Below are 18768 nucleotides of genomic sequence, written 5' to 3' on the forward strand. Positions count from 1 at the left end.
ACTTTTATTTTGACAAGCTAACTCCATATATTGGTGATAATAATTCACCAAAATGCAGGAAATTAAGTATTTGATGCCCTGTTTCACATGTGTCCCCCCGAAACCTTCGCCCTTGAAATGATCTGACTTCCACTGTGTGATGATTCTGTCTTTCCAGCTGCTGCTGCTGCTCTCAGGATGCCCCTCAACCATGTGGTGACCTTGAGTGAAACTATCTTAATCCTGAGGGGCAACTTTCTAACAACCAACGCACACTGTTGCCCTTCCGGAGCCGATAATATATTCAGAGTTATATGAGATCATCTATGTGATGGATCCGTCCCCCTGTTCTTAATAATCACCTCTATTTTCACTTCACTCGAGTTAGGCTGTGTCACTAGATTACTGGCCCTTCGTATCTACCTTTCCAATTACTTTTAAGAGTTTTGGATGGACAAATTTGTGCTTTCATGTCCCGTGTTAGCGGATGAGTCGCTGCTTCTGGCCATGAAAGGAGAGTTTTTAATGAGCTGAGGTGAGGTTAATTGGTTCGCTAAGATCCTCTGAGTCATGTGCCTCTATATGAAATTAAGTCCATTTCCTGGAGTTTCCCCCGGACGTATTTAATAACAAACACTTCAGCCCAATTTTCATTTCCCACAGAGAGGGGGAGATACAGGGAACGGGTGGTGGAGGTGGAAAGGGGGGAGTTTGGTTGTTTGTGCTTGTTTCGCTCGCCTTTGCCGCCCCTACGCTGTAAATGCTATCTGTGTTTCTTCAAAGACCAATGGTGTAATGTCAGCTCCAGTTCACAATAAGTGTGAATGTCCTGTTGCTTATGACTGCACATACAGCAGTGGTTTCCACAGATACCTGGAAGCTAATTACCAGCCAAATACTTTTCTGAGGTTTGTTTGTAAAAAAAAAAAAAATCTGAAATCCCATGAAGCTGGATACTATTATGTTACTGTGGCTGCACATCTTATGTAATGACATAAACTTTACATTTGATTTAAATGTCTTTTAACTGAGCTGCAAAGTCAGAATGCAAGAAGACCTATATAGAATCAAAGCATTGTCTCTTATGGGGAGGACATCACCCTAAACTGTGGATCAGCTTCTCTGCAAATCAGCTGCTGAGTACTGTGGCTCAGAAAAGTAGCCCCTTGAATATTTTGTCTGTATACAGAAAGGTAACATGTCCAGGACACACACCACCCTCTAAATTTGGGTCCCTTTGTGACACAAGCAGATCCAAACTGCCTGTTATTTTCTTTAAATGCTTACACTATAGTGCAGGGCTGCAACAACTAATCAATTAAACTTGATTACAGAAATAGTTGGCTATGAATTTCATAAGCTTTTAGAGGAGTTTATGATGTATTGCATTTGCTGTGGCAACATCTCCTAAGGTAGGCTGCAGTAAGCAAGCCAATGCTGTGCCTTGAGTAGCTGACGAATTATAGAAAATGATGTTGTTTTCTTTGTCTGTGGAGTGAGCAAATTTAGCCAAGCCCCTGATAAACTATTTATAAGCTTTTAAAATTGCTTTATTGGCTACATTTATTTGCTATTTAAAGCATTTAAAATAGCTACTTTAAGTGTTTAAGCTAGCTAAAATAGCTATTAAGGCTGTTTTAAAGCATTTAAAATAGCTAATATAGCTAATGAGGCAATTTGAAATGCATAAAAATAGTTATTTTAAATGCTTTAAAATAGCTTTCTGAGCTATATTTATCAGCCATTTTAAAACATTTAAGTTTTTACAGAATTTAAAATAGCTAATATAGCTAATGAGTCTATTTTAAATGCGCTAAAATATCTATTTCAAACACTTTTAAATAGCTATTATGCTTTATGCTTTAAAATGGCTGATAAATATAGCTAAGAAAGCTGTTTTAGAGCATTTAAAATAACTATTTTTAACACTTTGATATAGCTATTTCAAATGCTATATAATTAGCTTTGTTAGCTATTTTAAAGCATTTAAAAAAAAAAAAAAACGCAAGGAGGGGTCGGCTACATTGATCATTGAATTGAATATTGAATATTTGATGCCAGTAGTCAGAGACAGTCTCATGTGAATCTTCTATTTTCACAACAGAAACTTTAACAATTTCTAATCAAAAATATGTCAATTTATTTAATTTTTCATTTGTTATTGTTGTGGCCTTGTCTGTAGTTATCAACTTTTATTGCGGCATACATTTGATTCTTGCTTTTTTTGCTTGTTTGAAAGAGCATTTTACAAGAGACGAGGAATAAGATTTTTTTTTTTAATAAAATGCTGGAAATTGTCAAATTCAACTTTTTTCTTTATCCCAATAATAATCCATTAATCAAAGTTAAAGTCGAGAAATTAATCAAATATCAAAACAGTTGTTAATTGTAGCCTTACTGTAGTACTGCAGGTTAGTTCCAGACATGATTGTGTGTATCTGTTCCCGATGGAACGATGAGACAGCACAAAGCTTTTGCCGTTGTTTTCATTTCTCCAACAATCAGGGTGAATTTGTAGCAGTCGCTCTGTCACTGCTGTTGAGTCAACGCAGTGGAACCGCTGCGTACACACCACGATACACTAATCCTCCGCAAATGACTGGGCCTTTCACTTGCTATTAGGAACTACATGATGTGAATCTGCCCAGACTAAAAGACCTTGTAATCAACACGGGTGCAAATGTGTTAAGTTCAGCGTCTCGTTAAGGGGGGGGGTGGGGGGTGTTTCAATGGTCCTGACAGTGTAATTACGGGTTGCCGCCACAATACAGCGGCCAGCGTACTCAACACTAATTCAATCCATCTTCATTTCCAAGAGCAACGCCCCTACCATTGATGGATAGTTATCATTAGAGAGTGACAAAGCACTGAAACAACTGAGGCGTGAGCGGCAGAGTGTGTACGTGTGTGTATGTGTGTGAGCGCTGGGTGTGAAGTCAAGGAGGTGTCCTCTCAGATACACACTATTGCCCCAGACAGCAGGATTATATATTACTACAGGGATGAATACGGAGAGACGGAATGGGGAAGGAACTTTGGGTCAGGGAGTTGGGTTTGCATCCTTCACACACACACAAATAAATATATAGAGTATGTGTACGTGTTCACATAAACGCACAAACAGCTTGGCTCACTGTGACCCCGACACACAGAGAGGCTATGGCTCGACTCACCAGCCTTTTATAGCATGCTGCTCAGACTGCTGACAGACAAACGCACACACACACCAACAGACACACACACACACACACTGATACACACACTCTTACAGGTCTGGGCACCGTCTGCAGCCAAACACTAAACCACAGGCTGTGATTGAGGCCGACTGGTCTGCTCCTCTATATTTTCAGTCTATATATTCAGTCCACCCTGGGCTGTATATCTTAATTATGTGCTCTGCCTCTTTTCCTAAAAGAAGGGGTGACGGAGTCTGCTAGTCAGGCACTGAAGCAGCAGCAGGCCACTGAAATGAGGCCCTTCCAGTCTTTATGGGGCCTCCAGCTCAGCCACTGCATCATTACATGACTTTTAAGCTCTGGACAAAAACACAGTGGATGCCTCGTTCCCCGTGTCTTTCCTGGCAGAACGTGCTCACACGCCGCACACAACAGAAATCATCCTGTTTGTGGCGTTTTCCGTATCAAGCTGTACGCCTTCAAAACAAACCGAAAGTCCAAAAACTTTTCGGGAAGACTAACAGGCTGTGAAAGGCTGTAATGAGTAAATAGCTCAAAGGGTAGAAGGGGGGAACAAATGGCCAGAAGAATTTTAGCACAGCGCTGTGCTCAATGTGATTATCTCCTTTTTCCTTGCGGGTTGCAGCTTTAGGGGTCACCGCCGCCTTATATTCCCTGCCTCACACACACACACACACACACACACACACACACACACACACACACAGGTTAGGCTTTGCCATTTCAATGACTCAATCGCATCTGGAGCTCTCCATCGATTGTGCTCAGTGACCCAGCAAAGGCCCATGTGGCGAGCGCCTGCCCCACCTCTCTGAATTAGACCACGTTCGAACGGGAGCCAGCATCGCGGTCGCCCGTGTCCGTCAACCAGGAGGTGGTGCTACTGGGATGCAGAGCACTGCTTCATCTTTTTGCTTACACCGCTGAAAAGCAGACGGGGATTTGTTTGGTGAGGGTTTTTCATAATAGCGGGGATTTAAAAAGGCTTCTCTGACACCCAGAGTTGTAGACACTTCCTCAAAGACACAGACGCACTCTGTTTTACTGTCGGTGTCGGTTTAGCAGTGGAGAGCGCACGGAGGTTCACAGTCAGGTGACGCTTCCTGCTTGAATGCATAAGATTCTCAGACTTGTGAGCTCTTGTTCAGTTGGCTCACTGCGAGGAATGAATGGCTTGCTACATCCCTCCAACCTCGGCGCACGTACACCCACGCAATTAAATTTGATGCTTACTCATGCACATTCCTAATGTGCTGCTACACACATTCTGTACATTTCTACAACAGCTTTGGCGATTTGTACACATACGTGCAGGCCTGAGCTTGGCGGCCAATGTGCTGCCGTAGACTGGCTGGCCTGCTTGCAGACCCTGCAGTTTGTTTAGCAACACTCCTTTTGACGACGCCCGAAGGGTGCAATTAAGCCCAATTAGAGCCTGTCAGTTTTATTAAGAGGCACAGACTGGCCAGGCTCGGGGGCAGTGAGGGGTAGAGGAGGGAGGAGGAAGAGGAGAGGGAGGAGGAGAGTCTGCAGCAACGAGCTACTGCTACTCTTGAGAAACTAGGCAAGCACCACTGAGAGGAAACTGGTGTAAATATACTGAATGCCAACTAAACAGATACTAAACAGAAATGACAGCTGTGACAGACGAGCCCACAGACTGGTGTTGGACTCAGAGACAAAGATTTGCTAAGGGCCTGATCAAGTCTTCATAACCAGGTCAGGCTCTGCAGGTAACCCCCGGTGCTCTCAGTTCAAATACGTAGAGATTACCTTTATGATGCAACATAAAAGCTACTTAAAAGTACAGTTTTGTGATCAGAGAACCTGAAGGGATCAATGGATGACAAAACCAACTCGTCTATAAATACTCACTGGCTACAGTGAATGCAGACATGTGTGGATGCAGATGTCACAAAGCATTTTCGGAAGGGGGATGGGGGTGGTGGCTGTGTAGTTATGTGCCCTGATATATTAGTGTGGCTGTGAATAGAGCAATACAGCTGGCTTGGAACAAAAACCGCAGCATCTCTTTCATCAGTAAATCAAAAAAAAAAAAAAAAAAAAAAAAGGAACGCAAATGAATGTATCATTCCCTCACAATTCCTTTTCCGTCGACCTCTCAACAGAGATGTTTACAGATAGCTATCATTCCCCCTCTTTTTCACATTTGCGCTTGGACATGTTTCAAAAGACCGGGCCTTTTCATCTCCCCTCTCGCTGTGAGGAAATTTGCTCCTTAATGGCTTTCAAAACAGGAAGCGCAGACAATAAAAAAAAGAAGAAGTGAGAAAAACGCTTTCGCTCCCCAGTCCCCCCTTCAGTCGACGCATCCTTTGCGGAGCTGGAGTGCTGCAGCACGCTGCCGCTGTGCCAAGGTGCCAACTGTGCCAGTCACACTGACCTCCATCTGCAGGCAACTTGATACCATCTCTCCAACCGCCGCGCACTCCCACTGAATGGGTTCGCTCAGTCACAGTGAAGTCTGAATGCCATTCAAGGCTCAGGCTTGGAATTGTGTTTCGAGTTTGTGTGCTATTGTATTCTTTGTTCACAGCTGCTGTGTAAAAAAATCCTTTATCACTAAACTGAATGCTAAAATGGTTGTATTGGAGGAATGCACGCAGGAATATATTAGTGCCAATGTGCAAATCATTCCACTATCAGGCAAATTAGAGCTGATTTTTCACTAGTCTTTATCAATGACCCTCAGAAGAGTAAGGTTGAACTGCTACGGACCGGCTCTAATTACTACTTAGGAGGCTCTCCTGCCAAGTACTAGGCTTACTATTTTAATAGTATATGTAGGTGTCTGTTTACTCATGTTGTATTCATAATTCCGCCTCCTGCAGGGCATCCGTGTCCACTGAGTGCCCTTGAACATGCCATGAGTAGTCTTTCTGCGCCTCAACTAAAAAGAGACCTGAAAGACAGCTACACACGCTTCCGCACAGTTGGATAAAACAAACCTTAACCACACAACTCAACCTCACCAAAGAACTTGCTTTTTTCAAAAGATGTTCAGAAGAGTGTTTTTTTTTTCTCTCTCTCTCTCTCTCTCTCTCTCTCCTCGTCTTTGCTTTTTCTCTCCCTGGGTAAAACAAATGCATCATTTTTCAGTTTTTTTTTTAAAAAAAAAAACATCTTTACTCCCTCCTCTCCCTCCCATTGTGCCATTTCCGTGTATGGAAGTGTTCCCTCCCATTGATTTTTCTCCCAGCCAGGGCCCTACCCAACACGAGCCGCTTCCTTGCCGGTGTCATCTCCTTGTGCCTTTCTCCTTTTAACTGTATTTTACTCTTGTGGCATAATGTACAACTGCCAAACCAGCGTTGGGGGAGGGGAGAGCAGGGGGGTTGCGTTGGGAGGAAAAACTGATACATGCGCTCAAAAGTTTCGGCTATTGATTTCTTTTTGATGCAGATGGGGAAAAAAGAGAACTGTTCAAAGCTGCGGAGAGCCTTTTTGATCACCACTACAGTCGAGCCAGTTGGTAATGTTGTCGGTAGTAAAGCACAAGGATTGTGTGTGTTTGTCTGTACGTTACATTGCTTTGTTATGCATTGTGTTATGGCTCAGCCTCTGATTCCGCAGCGGTCAGGAGGCTTATTAAATGTAATGACCGACATGCACTCCGGTCAAGGCTTCCCCGGTCTGCTTGCATCGTTATTGTGTGTGACCGCCTGGAGAAAGTGTCAATTCTGATGGAGATGGTGAGAGTGAGCAGATTAGGCCTACAGCTCCGTCTCAGAGAAGACACTGCAAGCTTGTGAGAAAACACAAAGATGGGCAGGACTTCTCAAGGAGCTGCCAGGTTTAGAAAGCAAAGGAAAACTGTGCAGCACAATAAACGAGGGAACAGGTGAGGAGAAGATACGTCGGGAATATCCCTCACATCCATATGGTAAAGACAGGATACTGAAATCAAAGGCACCAGAGAGCCATGTGCAGAAATCCAGAGATGGAGGGGAGAGCTAGCAGGAGTATTTTCCAGCCACTGCAGCTCCTCATCCACAGCTCCAGCTCCCCGCTCTGCCGGCCCTCTGTGATGTGTGCCTGTGTCCACTGGGGGCTACAATTAGCCCATCAAACTCATTCCAGCCGGGAATCCACACCGCCTCTCCAATCCCCTTTTCTGGCTCTGCGAAGCCTGGGCTCCTCCAAAGAGACAGGCAACTTGTAAGACTAGGGGAGGTAGCCTTTGATGTGCCAGGTTCTGCCGAGGCCTCCCTTTTTGCTCATATCAAGGCTGAGGAGATATAACAATTAAAATGGCGGGAGAGGCAGGCTGACACCGCAGTATTCGCTCGTGCAGCTCGTGTGTGCACCCTGGATCTGGCCCTCGCGGGCAGGGGGTGCACCTCGGTATCAGAGCGGATCCCCAGCGACTGGTGAAGCAATGAGGAGTCACATACCAGTTGAGAGATGTTCTTTATGCCAGCTATAAATCTGTCATGTGGCTTCTGCAGGCATCTGATTGGCTGGCTCTGTTTCCGTCTGTGTCTGTCAGTTAAGAGATTTCTACCCTGTGGCAGCAGAGCAGCATTTCACAACAAACTCTGGCCTGTGGCCCTGTGCTGACTTCAGCTTAAAATAATTCCTCTATAAATCAATTAGTCAATGAAAAACTGATCAACAGTTTTAATTATTAACTGTTTTAGTCATTCATAAAGCTAATATGCATTTTTTTCAGACATTTACACTGTGAAAATTAGCTGCCTTTTTGTTTTATATCTTGTATTGTATACATTTGGGGTTTTTGGACATGACGGACAATTTAAGAACGCCACCTTGAGATTTGGGAACTTGTAATACCATTTTGTGCACCACAGCCTAATAGCACCACAGCAATGATTTTAATAAATTTAAGTGTTGTATATTTCTGTTTTCTCTTCTTCAAAAAGATGACAGTGGCTCCAAATGTATTATATTAAACATCCAGAGTCCACACATGTCATATTAAATACAGTGTTCCCCACACATTAACTTTACATGGGCAGACCGCTCAGGTATATTAACAGCCACCAAAGTGGTGACCCAATTTAACCTTTTTTTGTGTTTATCTTTTTATCCGAAAAGAGAACGATATCATCCACTATCGACGAACAAGTGGACAATCTTCCCTCACACTCCGCCTCCTGTACTGGTTTGGTTCTGCTACAGTGACCGAGGCGGAAACGCTCCGTAGTGCCGTTAAGGCCTGTCCACTCCCTTTTAGCGCCCATGGAAACTATTGGGGTGTTCCGACAGGACACGCTGCAGCCAGCTGTCTAGTTTATTCTCATATCATTATTGTATTTATTCCATATGATATATAATGCTGATAGATGACATGTACATTCCAACTTTTGATTTTCCCGCCCTTCCTCTGCTGTTCACCTGGAGTTTCAATTCCCCTGATTTTTACCCCCCACATGATGAAATATTCAAATCTGCTCGTAACAGAGAGCCAGTGAGACAGGCAGACACACACTCAAGCAGACTAGTAAAGAGCATTATGATATAAGCTAATGTAAAGCAGGTAATGTGACCCTTTCCGCTAACTACCACCACAAGTATGTTTCAAGCCTGTGAGAAACGCTGAAATGTGCTATGTAAGTAAACCTGACCTACATCAAAGTGAGGATTTCAGAGCTATTTTTTTTCCTAAATGATATATCCAAGAACATACATTTTGATTCGTTGGACTTCAGAAATCTCCCCTGACCTCTCCTGCTTCTCAAGAGATCCCATGTTGTGTCCAGACCCCAAGCTGAACAAACTCTGGGCCAGTGGTTCAGACGGGCTGCTGCGTTGCGTTGTGTAAGACACAGCTCCACTTCTGTCTCTGCTCCAGTGGGGCTCAGTGGCAGACAGCCAGGTAATTACACAGCACTGACTACCAGCCCAGAGAGAAAGGCCCACCACACCACACACACATATACACACACATACACACAGAACCACTTATTTGTATGTGAGTATACAGATCACACAACCCCACCTGCACACACACGATATCGTTCCCCAAGTCTCTCCCCTCCACACACACACAAACACACACACCCAGCCAAACACAAGGACGACATTATGTCAAGGAGGATTACAATGACTCCAACCTGACCCGGCTCCGCAGCTGCTTCGCCTCTGGCGTGAGTGTGCCTGAATTTACTGTTTGAGGTAAAAGACTGTCCACAGTTTAAACAGGTGTGTACTTATGCAGATGCGCAGCTCGAGCATGTGGTTAGCATTAGTTGCTGCAGCGAAGCCAGAGTGAGCTTTCGCTGGAGCAGGAGTCAGGCACAACATGTCATTTGGGGTTGGTTATCTATTTACTTGCAATCCCCTGAGTACAGGAAGTGGGTTATTCCTGAAAATTCCAAAAAGGTAGTTGAATAAGACCCACTGAATTATTGCTGATGATGTCCTCCACAGAAATAGTAGGTGCAGTCTTTTCATATATGATTGTATATTAAGGTATCGTATATCAACCACAGAAAAAGGAATAAAATGTACCATTTGCCCAGGTTTCTACCTCAGTCGCATCACATTCAAGTACGTTCTATCAGCTCGCTTTGATTCATTTAATTTAGTCCTCATGCTTGAACTTGAAGGTGCACAAAGTCCCTCGTTTGACATCACTATAGCTCCTTTCACACATGCGTTCCAAACCTGAAATTATCCCGACATTACCCAGAGGAGCTGTATTTGAGAACGCAAATGTCTGAATCAGTTGGATCGGATATTAAACAGACTTTACCCTGCCAGCTCTGTAGTACAAAAGTCCACAAAATGTCCGATTGAGCACATGTGTGAATGGAGTAGGTAATTATCCAGAGAATCCACAACGAGTGTGGGGTGTTGATGATGCTTCTATTGCACAGACAAAAGCAAACACACACAGATAAATAAGACGGGTCATCTACACAAAGATGGCGACAAAAGTGACTACCTGGAAAGACAAAAAGATTTGGAAACTTTTGTTTGTGACATTCAAAGCCGATATCATCAGACAGAATATCAGATCACTTGGTTATTTATGACCAAATTATGATTCAGCTACATGACCCTGGTGTATTCCATGTCCTGTCCTGCCTTCTGCACACTCTACCCAGGCACCACCCTCACCTGAAATAAACAGAGTATATCCAGTAGGTGGACAATGTCCAATCTAATCTAGGACAATCTCCTGTCGTGTGCTATGTGTGTGAATGTGAAACTCTTCCATCTCTGGACACTGTCTTGAATTCATATGAGAAGTCTGCTTGTGTCTTAAAGCCGTCGCAACAGCTTAAGACAACCAGTCATGAGTAACTCTGCCACATAGTCTGCAGACTGAATGTCACTTCAAAAAGCAGATATTTCAAATTATCTTCAGGGTTGATTCCATCAGTTTTTGTTATTCTCCACTAATCCCACCAGGCTTACCACTTGCTTTGAGTTAGTAGACTGTAAAATAAAAACATCAAGGGTGCAATGATAATTCATTATGGTAACGTGATTATTTCCATTATCATGAGCACATTAACATTTCAAAACCTTCATATGAAGCTGTGAAGTGAATGAAATCTGTGGCTGGAATACAGCAACAACACGGGTTGGCCATTTTATTCTGACATTACAAAAGCACCAGAAAGTGAGCTGGCATAAAGGCAAGTAAACTGCACCGACGAAACAAAAAGGAAGTCATGCTTCAAGGAAACAGGAGGTATTCTCTCTCCGCTTGTTGGTTATTCCGCACTTTATCCAAAGAAAGAATCTTGTTTTAAAAAAAACTGCAATGGATTCCAGTGAATGCCAGTGAGAATCAAGCGAGCTATTCATGCTGCCAGTTGATTTAGGCACGCCTCGCTACACACCAATCAGCCCGGCCCCGGCCCTCGCCAGCCACTCACTTGTCTGCCATTCCAACACAAGATGGAGACAGTGCCAAAAGTTCCAATTAAAATATCCATTTGTGATGTCTGTGCAGAAAAAAAAGAACAAAAAAAAAAACAAAAAAAAAACAAGTACCAGGCTTTTTCGATAGCGTAGGAGAAAATACAACAAAAGCTGCCAAAATTCTGTGGACAAGCCACATACTTAAGAGTTTTCTGTCTACACAAACTAAATAAGTATGAAGAGTGTGTATGTAGGCAGAATGTGTGTGTGTGCGCGCGCCAGAGAGGGAGAGAGACAGACAGAGTGTGTGTGTGCATGGGAGTGGGAGCGTCTTGTTATGGAGGAACAGAGCATGTTGCAGATAAGAGGGCGACGCTGTTCAAAGAAAAAGGCAGGCCGGTAAAGTGCGCGCCGATTCGACATCATCGCCTTACTGTCCCTTAATGAGCCTGGAGAGGAAGTCTGGTGTCCATAGAATCCGCTCCTGTCTCGCTCCAATCACGCTGCCGGGCTTTTTATTCAAATCTCACACACAACTGTCACACAGCCAGTCTGGCCGTGCTGTTTATCTTACTCCAGGAGGATGTTAACAAGACAAATGAATGAATAAATACACAAATAATGCGTTTAGGTAATGTTAATAATGTATGAAATGGAAGCTGCTTTTTGACAGTAGCGCTGCACTAAGGATTCTTCCCAACTTTGGTGACAGGCTTGTTTATTCTTTTCCCAGCATGCAATTCTCTGCATCTTTTCGCAGGCGACGTCTGGCCAATGCTATATCACATCTCGCTGATGAGAAAAAGTGGTCTGACACATTAGTTTAGACTTCTCTCCGGTGAAAAACACCCCGTATACCGTCAGGATTGAGCCATCTCTGCCTTCATCCAAAACGTCTAGTATGATGATCCTCCTTAATCTCATGGAATCCAGGTCTCCTTTTCACCCCATCACACTTCCCTCCTGCTATTACATGACTGATTTCGGTGACGTTTTAACAGCCCGTTCAATTAGAGTACATTTTTTGGAGAGGCTGGATAAATAAATGCGTGTGCACACCTGCACAGGTATGCGAGAGCAGTCAAATCGCAGCGTCACCTGCCTCAAAGAAGTGTCCCAAACTTCCAGGACTATTAGAAAAAACAAAACAAAAACAAAAAAAGCAGGAACAGAGGAAGGGAGGGGGGGACGCTCAAAGAAACTGACTGGGTAGGAAAATAAGTCTCACATCAAATTCCTTCCCTGGGCCGAGACAAAAGCAGGGCCTGGCACTCAGGCACCGTCGACTACACACACTTGGAAGACGGAGAAGAAAAAAAATAACAACACGCACATCAAAACCGGAGCCAAACAAATCCAAGAAAAGTTCAGATAGGTCTTCAGTGGAACTGCCAAGAGGAACAAAATCAAATAAATTGGGGGGTTAGTCTCGTTCAGGCTGGCCCGACAAACCTGAAAACACTGTTTAGAATATATGAGGAAGGTGACAGAGGACGATGCTAAATGACTCAGAAAGCAGATACCCAGTGTTTACCCTTGCAAACTCCAAAGAAAAGCCCCTCTCCTGTTATAACGCGGGCGGGAACAGAAAACTGAATTCAAGGCAGCTTAAGTGCTCTCTGGAATCACTCAGCATTCCACTGTCTTCAACACACACGCGCACACACACATCCACGGAGTTAAAATTTGACTGTGACAGTGTATTCATCCATAACTGTAAATTGTTCTTTGGGGAATTTGGCGGGGCCTCATATTCTCCCCCCTCCGATCCTTCTCCACTCTAGTCCCCAGTCTTCTCTCCCTGCCCAAAAAGCTGTCTCCATCACTCTCAATCACAAGCTGCTTGTACATATGGAGACAACAGGCAGTCGCCATAGCAATTGTGGGATCGCTCAACGCTAAGTCATTACAAAACCAGTGAGATTCATGCGGTCGCGCAGTGATCTGGAGCTTGTAATTAAAGACACAGCGGTAAGTTGTTTGGTGCATCCCTAAAAACATGTTTTGTAGTTTGATTACTGATTGCTTTTATGATTATTGATTGCTTTGAGGTAGAGTAGGATGGTATACACTGTACTTACTGCCTTACTTAATTCGGCCTTTGTATTCCCTGAGGAACACTGACCATTGACAAAAGCCCTCCATCCTCCAGTTGCTGCTATGACAGTCTGGGGATTGCTTTTCTAATATCGACTGCTTTGAGGTAGGGTTGGACGATATGATGACATATACCATGCTACAGTAGAAATGAGTCCACTGGTGAAGATTTTGCAATATCGTTTCTATGGTGGGAGCTCTTTGAGGCAGACTATGCCACAAATCAGGGCTGGAGTCTCGCATGATCTCATGAATCAATCTGCGTTGCAAGGTAACAGGATTTCAGCAAACATGGAGGAGGAGAGTGAAGTTAAAAACACAGAAACCTGTAATACTTGAAATTATTGTTCTCAGGAACTTTGAAGCTTCCATTTTGAGAGAATTCAAGTTTTACGGTACTGAGTTTTTGTTTTAAACTAAGTGTCGTCTCATGTGAGGCTGTGGCTGGGTACCACATTTGAAAACAATCCTGGTACCAGTGCCAGTACCTGGAATTCTCTACCCATACCCAACGTTACCCTTTTTTGGTACTTTACACTTTCTGTACAAAAAAACAATATTTTTGAACAACCAGGTGAGTTTTAAGATAGCAAAATTGGCACCAATAGATTTAACAAGAATCAGTAATCAATAGTACCAACGTAATTTGGTCTGTACCCTTAAAAGTACCAAGTTCGGTACCCAACCCTAACATGAGGCAGTTGTTTTGTTTCTATGGAAGTTCCAAATGTGATGAAGTACTGTGTTGTTATTCTAAACCATTATATATATATATATATATATATAGTGATAGAACTTTTTGGCCATATTGCCCACTCATACTTGGAGGTGCATGTGGCTCCTAGGAATAGATGAATCCTTAAATACTAATGTCTTCATTTATCTTCTGAGATTTGGGTGTCAGCACTGGTAAAGCCGAGTATAAATATCTAAGCTTTGAGTGTTAAAGCCCAAATATTTATTTAAAAGCATTCCCAGTGCTAATGAATTTAGTCCTGCTCAATGTTTATAGGAAAAAAGAAAGTGTTGGGAGCATTTCTAAAGATTGAGGCAAGGTCACTGGTGAAAGCGTGGCTGCCATGAGCTTCACTTCTGTCCCTGATATTGAACAGTGACTCAAACAAGACATCCCCTGCACTGCCTACAGACTAAAAGATCAGACAAACAGCCACCCCCCCAACTTCTCCTCCTCTACCACAGTTTTAAGTCTGGTTGTTGTAGTAAACTGACAGCTTCCTACACATACAGAAAGCCTGACTTTTCTTTGTTGTGATTGGTCGACTCAAATATACACACACACAAAAAAGCGCGCTCCTCTAAAAAAGTGAAACTTTTCTCAACTTCAAAAAAGCTGTCAGCTTGAACGAGGCACAATATTGCAAACACACCCTCAGTTGTTATATATTTCCAGCTCCCCCCTTCTTTTTTATTTTTCGACTAAACAAAGGGCGGTGATTTCACGGTGCTCATGTACCTACAGTACATGCATGCTACAATACGCATGTACCAGTGTCACAACACTCAAGAGGCAAAAACTACTCTAAATTCTGCAGGCCACCCCTGGGATATTCACTAAATCGCTTCACCCCGTTCTCAAAAGTTCACTTCCAAACTTCCTGGAAAAAGGAGCAGACATTTCTGAGGAATAACAAAGAGGGTTAGTGAGAGTAATAACATTGTGTTTAATCCCACACAATTCTGCCTCGTACCGGAGTGAGAACAGCAAGCCAAGGGGGACTTGCAGCGAAAACAAACCCGACGCTCCTGCAGACGGATGTGTGTTAGCAACGCATAACAACAGAATCAAGTGTCAGGAGTTTATCTATAATAAATTAGCTAAAATATGCTTCATTGAGAGAAGCAGGACGAAGAATTTCAGCTGCGATAAGGTGGATGTTGAGGGAAAAAAAGTTGTCATGTATTAATGGTGTTCCTCAGCTGCCCCCTTCTTCTTTCTTTCTATATAGTTCCCCTCCTCTTTGTGGCTTGACTCAAACCTCAGCCCCTTCCATACTGCTGCTGGGAAAAAAAAAAAACGAGGTCACGGATCGCCTTACTCCAGCCTGCCTCCGTATGGTCATAACCCCCCTCCCCTCCTCTCCCCTCCTCTCCACACCTTCCCCTACCAGCACCTCTCACTCAAAACCTCATTCCATCACTGTGGCCAAATCCGCCTCATCCATTCTCCCTCCTCCTCCTCCCCCAGCTTCATTTCTTCCCTCCCCTCTCCTCCACTCCCACCCTTCCTGTGCCCTCAGCCCAGTGCTAATTGGTAAATCTGTTGAACCATGCCAGCCCCAACAATGAGGCACCTGGAGTTCTGTCAAAACAAGTTTCCCTGTGAAACGGCCTCCAGTGTTAATACAGTAGCGTAGGGGAGCTGCTGAGTCTGTTGTCGCTCACCAGGCCGGCCACAGAACAGAGCTGGGCGATCGCGCTATCCAGGGAGATTTGTCAAAGATGAGTGCACTCGCCTGTCGGCTCTGTTAGGAGTGGTTCATCATAAATTAGATTATTTATCAATATCACTTCTGAACCTTGATCCCAGTTCTTTGTGCGAATGAACTCTGGACCAAATCCCACTTACAACATCTCTGTAAAAAGTTTTTTTTTTTTTTTTTTTTAAATCCTCTTGCTCAGTATCCGGCCTGCGAGTCACATCTCTGGGTTAAACGAGTTCATGTTGTTGTTGTATGCAAACACATGAAAGTTATAACCTGACCTGACCCAGCTCCGACTAGCTGTCATCTAAAACTCAAGTCACACCTTAGACACAGCGATACTACACATACGCTAGTGTAGACAAAGGTGTGTTTGTAAGACACACACACAAGCAGAAAGACAGGCACACCCAACAGTGATCCTGCCAGACCTTGTCAAACAAGTTCTAGCAAAGACGCTTGTATAAGAGAGGGAGGAGAAGCAGGCAGCAAGTTGACACGGTGAGAGGAATGTTTTTTTAAAATCCTAGTAGACTATACCAACATATTTATAGCTATTTGCACAATAAAGCACGATTTACCTTCTTTTTTTTTCTCTTTTTTTTTTGGACTTGTGTTATTTACTGGCAACAAAGGCCCTGTGGCGTGTACGAAATCAAAAAGCAATTGATTAGTCAAACAATTCAAGAAAGCAATCCACAGAGCCACGGTCGCCTCAGAGGAGATTAATAAGTCGTCCTCTGGGCTTCGTAATGCCAGCGTCTATCCAACTTCACACAGCCTGACTGAAGCAAACCAAAACAAGACTTACTGATGTCCTCAGCGTGTCAGCTCCACCATCACATCAAGACTAAGTTTACATTATGGATCCAACTTTCTTTAAAATCACAGGCTCATATTGAAGGGGTTTTGTGTGATGAAAGTTGCAGGAAAACGACACAGGAGTCTCTACTAATGCCACGGTCAGGTTAGGCCATCTATCAACAGTGTGTGCTATTGCTCTGTGTGTATCTCTGACTTGCACTGGGACCCAGATGCTGTTAATAAAGACAGCAAAACAGCTTCTCGAAGCAATACAAACAAAACAGAAAGACTCCCTTCTCCTGCCGGCGGACTGTGGCCTAATTCAAACCAAATGCATCCACAGTGAAGCTAAAAAGGATGTTGTCATTACACCAGAACAATCCAGAAACTGAGGCCAGTTAGTCATAAGACAAATAAAGAAGGCAAACAGAATCCTTACGACACAGAAAAGAGTTAAAAGCCAAACAGAAGATAAAGTAAACACCTCTACTACCCTGTGAAGATGGACAGCCTCTGTTTGGTGTTTAAAATTTTAAGTAAGCACTTTTGAAACACCTAAAATATCCCATCCCATCACCTGGATTGACATTTGAGACAATCAGAAGCACACCAGCAACAAAGCAGCAGCACTGAATTACAGCACAAAGCACAACACAGCATGATTATCATCATCATCATCATCATCATCATAATCATCATCATCACCAGAATTTAGGTTATTCATTCATTATTTTTGTTTTTAAATCATCAGTGGTTAATTTGCGTGTGGAATCAGCCAAAAAAATCCAACAAGATATTTTTGGAATTCAAAGGTCTCTCACCAAATGAAATTGGTGAAGGCTCAGATCTGACTGTCCGGGGAATTCCCAGCAGAAGGGCCCCTGAAAGGCAAAGATGGACGTTCCCAAGTCACACAATTATATCAGCTCTCCATCTCTCCTTCGTGCTCTCTCTCTCTCTCTCTCTCTCTCTCTCTCTCACACACACACACACACACACACATACATCTGCACACAATCCCAGCCGGCCAGGTTTTATGCAAAAGAAACGTGTTCTCCCTGGAAATAATGCATCCCCTGGCTTTTGAGTTATTTAAACTACTAGCTCGTCTCTGCTGGCTCAGCTTTCTCCTGGGTGCATGTTCGGCCCCGTTATTACTAATCTTACACAGATTGAACGGGAGAACACTGGCTCTGCTCTGGTTACACGGCTGTTGGTACTGGCTGGCTGGTTGTTAAAACAATATTTCGCTTTGGTAGAACATCCTCGGCACGCACACCTTCACACGGTCAGGAGGAGTCAGCTGGTCTGGGGATCCACTGTCAACACAAAGTTCTACATATTATGAGCGTGCCGAGGTCATGTTTTTCTTGATGTTAGAGCGGTATAAAGCAGGTGAATTACAAGTGTCGTCACGATATGATATCGATTCTTTGGACAACAATTCGATATTCACTGATATCACAAAGCGTTCCACAATTTGATTTAGATTCGATGATATAAGTCAATAATTATCCTAATTGTCTTTTTCTTGACAGATTATCCACTTGGCGTTAGGTCGCTAACACTGTCTGGATGTTGAACATGCCATGGGAATTTCAAAATAAAGGTATATCTTAACCTTTTGAACTGTGCAATAGCAATGCCGCCAGTGCCTACATTGATATTTTTGCTTACTTTGATGTTTTACTCTTGGAGCATCTTCAAATGCTTCATATTCCCTTTAATTAATAACATTATTTAATTTTTTTTTTTTAACTGCCTTATTTTTCACAAACTTTTACAAAATAAACTCACAAAACATATTTATCCAAAAGATTTCTTACAGTATAAACATGAGTACATCTTAACACTCCGGAAATTATTTGAACTATGTGCAGTGTTTAGTTTTTGAGATATGCCCCATTTTATGAGCAGTATGCAAAGGCATTTTAATAGTTTTATCATTCATTCCACTCGCGCCAACATGTGTTTCTCATTGTGTTTTTTGCACTGCATATAACGTAACATAATGACATCATCACAAGTGTATAACATGATGACACAGAGGACAGAAGCCTTAGCTTTCTGACGCAAAAATAATGAATGTTGTAGCTGTTATTGCTTTTACTTTAGATTGATATCGGATTATGGGAAGTACCAGCGCCATTGCACAGTCACTACGTTTGCACTCAGAGTTGGAAATCCGCACCATCCATCAGACGAATGCCGGTGAAATATGCAAGTGGCTGCTACATTTGCTTCACTAACGAGCCAATAAACAACTGTAATCCATAGAGTGGCTGGTAGATTTTGGAATCCATCAGCCACAGTGTTTGCACCTAACGTATGGTAACGTAATGTAACATAACGATATGACGACGTGGAAGACCGAAGCAGAGCTTTCTGCT

The 18768-nt window shown here is 43.2% G+C and overlaps 1 protein-coding gene across 28 annotated transcripts in view; it reads right to left on the minus strand.

Moving 5' to 3' along the window:
- tcf7l2 (transcription factor 7 like 2) overlaps positions 1 to 18768 on the minus strand; it is a 103830-nt gene that overhangs the window by 40534 nt on the left and 44528 nt on the right. For 15 of the 28 annotated variants that reach the window (XM_049562862.1, XM_049562861.1, XM_049562864.1 and 12 more), the window contains exon 5: positions 17200 to 17259. The exons of the other annotated variants lie outside the window; for them this stretch is intronic. In XM_049562862.1, coding sequence (XP_049418819.1) covers positions 17200 to 17259 — 60 coding nt within the window. The remainder of the gene's footprint in view (positions 1 to 17199; positions 17260 to 18768) is intronic. 28 annotated transcript variants of the gene reach the window in all.

Source organism: Epinephelus fuscoguttatus, linkage group LG20 (assembly GCF_011397635.1).
Source record: "Epinephelus fuscoguttatus linkage group LG20, E.fuscoguttatus.final_Chr_v1".
Classification (NCBI taxonomy): domain Eukaryota; kingdom Metazoa; phylum Chordata; class Actinopteri; order Perciformes; family Serranidae; genus Epinephelus; species Epinephelus fuscoguttatus.